General features: G+C 34.4%; 1 protein-coding gene across 2 annotated transcripts; it reads left to right on the forward strand.

The window, feature by feature from the left end:
- Positions 1-1,947: 1,947 nt before the first annotated feature.
- Positions 1,948-9,295, forward strand: LOC130625497 (LIM and SH3 domain protein 1-like). 2 transcript variants are annotated; one of them, XM_057440603.1, is made up of 4 exons: positions 1,948-2,584; positions 6,723-6,749; positions 7,479-7,699; positions 8,539-9,295. In XM_057440603.1, the coding sequence occupies exons 1-4, from the start codon at positions 2,212-2,214 to the stop codon at positions 8,662-8,664; spliced, it is 747 nt and encodes a 248-aa protein (XP_057296586.1). In that variant the 5' UTR covers positions 1,948-2,211; the 3' UTR covers positions 8,665-9,295. The 2 variants fall into 2 exon arrangements, with proteins under 2 accessions (XP_057296586.1, XP_057296587.1); XM_057440604.1 differs by lacking the exon at positions 6,723-6,749 and having other exon boundaries at positions 1,958-2,584.
- The last annotated feature ends 851 nt before the right edge of the window (positions 9,296-10,146 follow it).

Below are 10,146 nucleotides of genomic sequence, written 5' to 3' on the forward strand. Positions count from 1 at the left end.
TTGGAAGTCAGCGCCCGAGATTTAATAGACTAAAGATAGTAGTGTTTTCTGGAATTTTATTGGTTGAAAGAGATTTCTGTTTGTAAACGTTCGAAAGTGAATTGTTCCAAACTTCTAAAACAGAGATCTGCGGTAGAAACCGCCTTAATAAAAAAACTGCGTTTACACAGTGAACAGAATATCCGTCTGTCTATAACGTGAAACAGCGTCGAGCTGAAAGATAATTAGGTTGTAAGGTTAATGGGAAAAATTTGTCAAGTGAAACCTTTAAAAGGGAAATTTTTTAAGAGTCATAGACGCTCAAAGTTAGGCAGTTCTTCCCTCCTGCCCCCTCCCCCAATCTAACACAAATACGCGCCATCACGTACAAAAAGCGAAATAGAACCTCTTTGGAATTGTGGATTGGAAGACTTTAAGTTTAGGTTTAAGTTCAATTTCAATACAAACCAGAGTCAATTCAAATTTTTGCCCATGATCGTCACCATAATAAAATACCAAATTAACTCAGGTTTTACTGGGAGCGTTTCTTGTTATTTTTATTTGGACATCTAAAATACACTCGACGGGATTTATGTTAAGTAATTCCTTTTTGTTTTTATAATGTCATTTTGTCACGTGGATGACGGAATGACATGATAGAAAACTTTGTCAAAAACTGTGAATCAATAAAACGAGCTACTTCCGGTTTTTGTTTCATCATGTCACGATGGAAGGAAACTGTTCGGCTTGAACTATCGTGGAATTTCTTAGTTTTGTTTTTATTATGTTGAAAGGCAAGTCCTATTTCTCCACGAAGCATCGTGGAAATGATCTGAGCATGCGCACTAAGACTTCATATACGAAATCAAAGTATACGACTTTTTTGTTGCCATGACGATGACATGCGCCACTATTAAGGGCCTCTAGTTGACCAATATTGACAGAAAAAGAAAATCTCGTCCCAAAGAATTTTTTGGGCCTTTGTTGTTGCATAAAAAAACCTTAGCATTCTCAGCCACAAAGCTCCTTGAGATAAACCTGAAGGTTTTAATCTTAAAGACTCTGAGGACGAGAATGAACCTAAGGATTGAATCAAAAAGGAAAAAGGCACTTGGAACAACATTAATAAACAAGATATGCACGGATTGGAAAGATTGAAAGCGGCAAAGAAGACAGCAAAGAAAGAAAAATATAATGATGATAATGAAGAAGGAAGAAGAAGAAAGAGAAGATGAAAAAGAAGAAGAGTAAAAAAGGTCAATATTAATTTAGAAAAAAAGAACAAAAAACAAATCAAAAGATCTAGGCGTATCCTTCATTAAAAGTAATGTGGAACTTAAAAAATTCCGCGAATTACCAATCATCATGAATAAACTGTTACTTCTTTGTTTTTTTTTGTCATTAAATACGATCTTATCTTTCCCAAATAACTGCCATAATCATGCTTCTCCTTATAAGGTTTAAAAAAATGTAAACAAAGGAATGAGCGGATCTCCATTTATGGCATTTAGATATACACGGATTGAAAGATAACAAAACTTGAGAATTGACAGAAACCACTTTTTTTTCTTGACATAAAATCCCGACAGAACTTTTTTAGTACAATTGATTATCACTCAAAAAATTTGGATTCAAATTTTTTCTGTGTTCATAAAATAAATTTTTAACTTTATTACACAATGTGCTTAGATGCTTAGAAGAGTGCTGCCCTTTTAAGTAGGTAAATTTCCGAATTCAATTTTGAAAAAATTGTTTCCGTGTCTTGCACTTGACAACAATAAAGATATTACAAAAATGTGTTTAACCCCCCGTGCGAGTTAAAAGTTCTTTTGTTTTATTTTCAAGAAGTCGACAAATCATACGGTGACGATTTGTAGTCGTCGTCGGTTGACTTCACCGTTAACGGAATGCTTGACTACTCGGTACAAGTGTCGTCACTTATTGTGTATGGTTAGTTTTATGAAGCACACTAGTCTTCTGCTATATTTTATTTAAGAATACAGAAAATTACAAAATAATGTATATGAAGTAATCTTAGTTGAATAAAAAGTCTGGGAAAGTTAAAATTTGTATTTAAAGCTGTGCGAACAACGTTGGCTTTTGTACGGGGCATGAGGTAGAGGAATGGAAACTAATGAAACTCCCACTTGATCAGCGAGACTTCGAACGTTTAGCCTGGGAGGTGGCCGAATACAGCAAGCGCAAACTGAAGTTATCAAAAGAGTTGCCAGGATGAATGCTAAATGTCACAGATGTAATAAGACAGTCTACCCTGTCGAAAAGTTAAGTTGCTTAGATAAAACATGGCACAAGGGATGCTTCAACTGCGAAACCTGCCATATGACCCTAAGTATGAAAACATACAAGGGTTATAACAAGCTGCCTTACTGCAATACACATTACCCAACAACTAAATTTACAGCCGTTGCTGATACTCCAGAAAATTTAAGGCTTAAAAAGAATACGACAAACCAAAGTAACGTTGTTTATCATAAAGATTTTGAACAAGAAAGAGGCAAATTCACAGCAGTAGCAGATGATCCAGAAACGTTGCGTGTCAAGAAATCACAAGTACAAGCTAGTGACGTTAGATATCAACAGAAAGGTAGTTTTATTGTTATTTAAATATATAATTGATGCAAATGCTGCAACAAAGTTCAGAGGCAAGGGCAGCCAGGGAAATCAGGCTATTTTTATTAGCTAATACACCTTTATGATAATTCAATTGTACATGCATTCCTACGGCTCTCCATCGTTTTACAATATCGGAAGAAAGGAGGTAAAAAACATGTTTTATAGGAGTTTGTTAGAGACGAAAGCGTGTTTTTTACAGTTCTTCAACTTCTTTCGTATCAATGTCTTTTAAATTTTCAAGAAACGTTAATAATAATAAGATACAACTTAAGTGTACTTTTCTTTAAAAACAAAACATGGCAATTTAAAAAAATTATGACAAAAGATAGTGTTTTCTCCTTATAGAAGTGTGATATTTACCTCAATCGAGTGTTAGTTTCCTTGAATTATCATAAATGTGTATTATCCTGCAGTTTGCCCGTAATGTTCAACTGCACAGTGAAAATTTTTATTACGTTTGATTTGTGTAGTCATTTCTTCGTAAAACATCAAATATATGGCATCTTAAAGGCACTGTACTTAGTCTATAAACTTGTAAATTTGCATGTTTCCATAAATTTTGATACTTTTGATTTTGATAATTTTGAATTCAAATATTTTAGTCATTTTTTTAATAATCAAAACATTTTAAGCATGTTAATCTAAATCTGATAATTGTTTTATATATACTGTTCCTTTATGTTTGACACACACACCTCACCAGTATTTCTGTGTTTTAACTCTTTCCTTATCAAATACTAGGCAATTGCAACCTTATGCTCCTGTTGCACATACTTTGTAGATATTACTCCTAGGACTGTGAGCCTACCATATTTTCCGGTATATAACCCGCACATCGTATAACCCGCAGCTCCCACTTTTTTAGGGAGTTACAAATCAAATGCTATCAGATAGCCTGCATCTTCGTATAATCCTCTTAAAATTTCAATCAATGAGTTTTACTTACCCACGCCCTTGTATAACCCGCATCGTGTTAAGAAAAAAATTCAGCATATTTTGTGGTTCCTTTTTTCGTTTGTTTTTACTGCTGTGTCATTTTTTTATTTCATGCTGGAGACAAGTTGGGGTCATTTAAACTCGTAAACCCCAAACATGAGAACTAACTGTCTGAACTAGCGACTCCAAGTTTTAACTTCCTTGTCTTCGATTGTCGAAATAATAATAAACAATAATGGCGCCGTAGATTAGTGGTTATAGCTCTCGTACTCTGTGCGGGAGACCAGGGTTCGATTCCTCTTGACGGCGATTCAACATGGGCGAGTGAATGTTACCATAGCCCTGGGTTAACCCAAGCCATGTAAGGGAAATTGGGAAGATGGCACACTGTGTTGGCCGTTGGATGTTGCCGGGAGTTGTCTAGTAGAGCGCGGGCTCTAATTGGGTCTGCATAGCTCAAAATGAGCATTAAATACTCTAGGACTCTCCATCTACGCCATGGCCCCTCCTGGAAATAATAGACAGGGTATATCCCTCGATATTTGTGAGGCTAGCCATGTAAAATATGAACATCTATCTATCTATACATGTCAATAACACCTAAAAATGATACCTGCAATACTGCTCTATTACCAGATACAAATCATTTCAATGTGCTCAATGTGATTGCAAAGATATAAATAGATTAGAATTCCATTCAACACAAAGGAAATTATGATCCCCAGAATTTTTTTTTTAGAGAGCAATATAAATATAAAGCAATTTACACTGTGTGAAAACAATTAAATCACGTAGGTGAAGTAAGGTTACTACGTATAGGATCGCGCATGTAGTATATTATTCCTTTGTGTATTCCACTTTCTTGATGCAGTGTCCGCTTTTTTTTCATTCTGCGTAAGGTTGTTAGTACTGCAAATAAATGAAAAACAACGCACAAAAGATTGTTAAAAAATGGAAACCTTGTCTTGCTTGCATTAATAGATATATAAACTTTAAATTTCACAATAAATGATATAAAACTTATCACATAACCCGCACCACATTATAACCCGCACCACATTATAACCCGCACCACATTATAACCCGCACCAACAGTGGAAGTCATAAAAGTCAACCTATAACCCGCGGTTATATACCAGAAAATACGGTAGTTTCTATCATTTTGACAGAGGTGGCTATAATTATCACATCGTAACGCACACCATGAAAAAGAGCTTTTTCGAAATTGTGCCACAGCGGACTTTATGCAAGGGGGACAGAGTTCTCCAAACAGAAGGTTGCAAAGCATACAACAGTAAACTACAAATTCCTTGAGTCTACAAAAACTACAGTGCCACTTGAATGTAACTTTACATAAAAATGTGATATCAAAAACAATAAAGGTAATGTCTTGTACATAAACTTAAATTATCTCATAAAAACTTCACATAAGCAATTGTTGTTATTAAATTCTAGCTTAAGGGGATGAATGCAAGAAAATATGTTTTTACCTGTTCGACACACGGATTACTTTTTTAAGCGTAAATGTTGTATATGCTATATTTTACATGACATCTATATATTACATTTAATAAATTTTAGCTCGAAATGCTGTCTTGCAAGTTATTCTATGAGGAGAATTTTAAAAGTGTAAATCCCATTTTTTATCAATTTTTTGTATGTCACCTATTTCTATGATAGTTCCGGCAACAAAATAACCATTGAAAGGGGATAAATGGCCCACATTGGTCTAAGATCATACCTGCAAGCAGATTTTTTCTCTACAATCAAAAAATTTGTGCTAACAGACTTTATATTTCTAATTCACAACCTGCTTAATAATCGCTGTATTCATTCTAAAACACGCAGAAAGAGTTAAAATGTAGCTATATTTTGTTTAAAAAATAAATTTTTAATCTCAGTAGGAAATATCAAATAAATATGTTCCCGATTTCTATTGATGATAGGTTAATAATTTGATTTCAAAAAAACAGTTAGTAAACCACGAATTGCAAACTCTTTATTACATTGCTCTTCTGTGTATACAAAGATACAGGAAAGTTCTTTATGGGACACGGGATCATTCATGAACTTTTTTCATATAAAAATAATGTAACTGCACATGAGAAAACCAGTTTTGGAGAACTTTTAAAAAATGATTGCAAGATTGCTTTAGGAAACTGATTTCTAAGCGTGTGTATACAGCCATTAAAAATTGTTATTTCTAACCAGCAACCTTGCATTTGGTCAAACCTTTGCCAGTAGCAAATGACAATGACTGTTTTTCTGCTAGAACTTCCTAAAGTCACTTAGGATCTTTATCATATTTGGAGAAAAATCCATGGCCTAAATTAGCCTAATTGGGCTAGGGAAATTCTTGAAATCTGAAAAATATATCATTTTGAAATCACCTTTTCTGGTCTTCGTTTAATTTTATTTGTATAGCCAAATCGTAAGATATTTTGGTAATTAGAGAAATTTGCATTATAGTATGGAACTGCAAAATATTAAACATAAAAATCCAGAAATTGTCCATATAATCTAGGTTTAAGCTAAACTAGGGGACTCCTTCCAATGGCTTATTTTCCAATGTTTTAAGAAATTAAAATGCGTAGGCATCAGGCATCAATTTAATTTGTAAAATTTGGTGTAATTCAAATAATCCAAAATGATTATTAAACATTTCCGTTGCAGACGTTGTAAAAGTAAAGAATATTTAAAGTATATTATTATATACATTGGTTGTCTTCTAGTGGATATTAGCTATTTTCTTACGTATTCTTGTTTTTTATTGTCATTGCATTTTCAACTATAAGTACTAGTCAATATTAACAATTTTTCAAAGGTTTCAAATGCCAATTTTTCGAGAATCACATATTGTACAGACAGTTTTAATGTCCAGGATTTTTTTTGTAAAACCACACTGATTAAGTGAATTTGTGGGAAATGTCTTATATTAACAGTTTCTGCATAAGTTACTTGCTATTTGTGTGTTTTTTCATGCATGTCACCAAGGAACTGTAAATTGTAAGATATGAAGTTTGTTCTATTTAAAGTAACATTCGCCTAGTATCTAGTGTAAGTTTCTAGTAACCATATAAAATCTGTTGACGATAAAAAGACTGATATTTAATTTAACTATGGACGATTTTATATGTTCTGTGGTGTACATGCTATCCTTCTTCTGTATTTAGATTCGAGCTCTGCTGCACCACCTCAGTGTATGTTTTAACCTAACTCTTACCTAATATGTAATAGAACTCAAAGTGGGAGATCTATTTTACTTCTGTACACTCCTTCTCACTTCTTTATCTTGGTCCTCGTTAATTTGCTGGTTATGTGTTTTTGCATAGAATTTATGTAGTGTAATGACATTGTAATGCTTCGAATTTGACAGAGGGGCGTTGGGCGGTTACTAATTTTTTGCAATCTTTAAGTAGTGAATCACTTCAAATTAAGATTAAAGTTCGATAAAATTTTAGGGTTTTAGTCACGTTAGCTGATAGTAGTATTAAAAACTCGTCACCAACAAATGTCCAAATTTTTTGATAAATCCTTTTACTGTGGTGCTTTGAACAAAGCTGCTTCCGTTTCGTATAATCCTCTATTAAACCTGAAATTTTAACTTCTTTAAATTGATAGGGGAAATTCGTACCCTCCAAAAATCATCTAATTTATGGCGAGAACGTATGTAGAGGGTGGGTTTTATTACTAAGTTAAAGCAGGGTTCCTGGCGTTTAATCGAAATATTTTAACAATCTGCGTTGGCTAGCGTGTTGGTTGCGCGATAAATACATTTCTTTTGTCACCACACTATTTCTTTTCATTATGCGTTTGTTTGCTATTTTTAATATTTTTTTTAGTGCATTCTTACACCCTATATGTTTTTGTAGAACGAATAAGTTTATTATTATTATTTATTATTCGTATTGTGTTATTGTTTGTTATAGTTGCTGGAGATGCTCCTGCTACACGATATGATGCTCCAAGAAGCCCACCAGCGCAAAGCTACCAACCTCCACCACCTGCACAAAGCTACGATCCCCCGCCACCTGCACAAACTTACGAGCCCGAACCTCAACCAGACGTTCCTACTCCAAGTGGTGGTGGTGGTGGTGGTGGTGGTCGCTTTGTAGCGTTGTATGATTACACTGCTGCGGATGACGATGAGGTAACATGTTTGTGATATTACAATGTCAAAGATTGATTCGTGCCAGGGGGTCAGGATTTATGGCGTGTGGGAAGTCAACCTTGACAAATTTAAAGGAATGCCAGGGATCTTTTTGCGTTTTCATTGCGTGGCCAGAGATGTTACGGATGGATTTTTACTGCAATGCTACAGAAAAGCAAAGAGTTTGCCATTAGGTTATTTATTCTGATGATAAAGAAGGGAAGTTTTGTTTTTATATTGTGAGTCATCAACTCAAGTTTAACAAGGTTCGGGAGAAAAATGATATCATTTTCAACACGCAATTTGGTCAGGGGACGTTGGCATTTTTGTTTAGGTAAATGCGCTAAACCTTGCGGAACCTTATCCAATTTTCAAAATCTAACTTTTGAATTGTGTAAGTGTTGAGATTTAAAAAAAAAGCCTTCTTTTCTAACAAATTTTATAAAGAACTTGTGCATGTATCATTCTGTGTCCATAGCACTTCCGACGGTATATAGGCTCCACCCCTGTGTAGTATTTCATGTCCATTGCACTCCCGACGGTATATAGGCTCCACACCTGTGTAGTATTTCATGTCCATAGCACTTCCGTTGTTATATAGGGTCCACCCCTGTGTAGTATTTCACTTCCATAGCACTCCCGACGGTATTTATGTCCCCTTCCCTGTGAATTTAAGTCTTTAAAAAGGCTCGACCATAATAGGGTTAAGTTAGGGTTGAAAACATTTCGTCTCTGCAGAACTGATTTATTTATTTTGCATGTTAATTGAAGTTGTTGCGTGTTTTTGTTATCACAACAAAAGTTAAAGGAACTTTATTCTTTATTGTCTTTCAATTCAGGTATCGTTCAACGAAAACGACGTTATTATAAACGGCGAAGCGATTGATGACGGATGGATGACAGGAACTGTTGAGCGAACTGGTGAAACTGGAATGTTGCCGTCAAATTATGTCGATCCCCAATAATCGCTATGGACTTATTTTTTATTTTTTTGCAGTAAAAAGTTATCCTTTCCAAAACAACTGTAGATGTGCATCATAAAGTATGGAAGAAATAAAAAAAACGGGAAGTCATATTTAGTAAATTTTTGTATCATATATCTTGTAAAAAACGGAATTTAATTTGTGTCTGTTGTCTGTTTTGTGATGGTTCGTTGTTGATTCGTTTCGTTCAGTTTTAAAAAATTTCCTGACCATCTCCGACTGTGCTATTTCTACTTGGCTCGTTAATCTTTCTCTGTATTGAAATTTGTAAAACGAAATGTTTTTTAACGAATTCAGTGTTGTGTGTGCTGTTTATTTTCATCGCACTTTCGAACGAATTGTCTCGAGATCTGACCAATAAATTTTCAGATCAAAACCCACCGACCAATCGCATTTCAAAACAAACTTGCACTTGACCAATGAGCTTTTGTGACCTAATTTATATCCACGTACTTTATTTGTTGATTTTTTTGCTCACACTTAGTTCCCAATCATAAAATACATAAAGTTCAGAACCTGGGTTTATAACACTGTTGTTTAACTCCATGTAATTTTTTCACGGTTTTTGTTCTTTTTATTATTGGGTAGACAAAAAATTAATTCTTATATTCTATTGTTAAGAATTTTTCTTTTTTTTTTACGCCCCGGTTTCCAATGGCCACATCTTCGTATGCATTTTCCGCTTTCAGAAAAAGAGGTAATGTGGAAGAAAAAGACAGAGAGAACCATTTCTGTTTCGTTAGTTGAAAAAGTAAATCGCAAGATAATTTGCGTGGAAGAAAAAGACAGAAAGAACCAATTCTGTTTCATTAGTTGAAAAAGTAAATCGCAAGATAATTTACGTGGTAGAAAAAGAGAAGAACCAGTTCTGATTCAATTGTTGAAAACCTTAGCCTCGAGATAATTGTTGTGTATGAGGTTATCGAGACATTAAGTTCAGTTGAAAATATATAGAGTAGCGTTCGCACGTGTTTTTACTGCTTCTAAATACAACAATAATTTGCGTTTAGAAGCTGAGGACAAGACGCAGTGTATATTTAACAACCTTGTACCCAGAGCAATTTCTCGTATTTGTGCATAACCTGGAAAAAGCAGAAAGGTGCAATAACGGGGGTGGATATTATAAAATTAGGTTTTTTCAGAATATCATAGGCGTAAAAGAAACGTGGGGAAAGGGTTAAGGTTTCGCAAGAAATATATAGAAAACAAAATGCACAGGGTGCGTGCTAAAACCAAGCAAGGTTTTTTAGGCGCTATATTTTCCCATACGTAAACGTTCTCAATGCAAAAAAAAAAGGTTTTTGGTATTGAGACGGAACCTAAGAAGTACTGGGAAAAGGTTGCTTTGTTCATAAAGGTACAAAAATGTAAGATCGAAATGTCACAAATATCATTACCTCTTGTAAATGTACCGGAATGATCCGTTTAAACGTCTTTTTAGAAATATATGTTAAATCTCACTCA

The sequence above is a fragment of the Hydractinia symbiolongicarpus genome, chromosome 14, assembly GCF_029227915.1.
Source record: "Hydractinia symbiolongicarpus strain clone_291-10 chromosome 14, HSymV2.1, whole genome shotgun sequence".
Taxonomy (NCBI): Eukaryota; Metazoa; Cnidaria; class Hydrozoa; order Anthoathecata; family Hydractiniidae; genus Hydractinia; species Hydractinia symbiolongicarpus.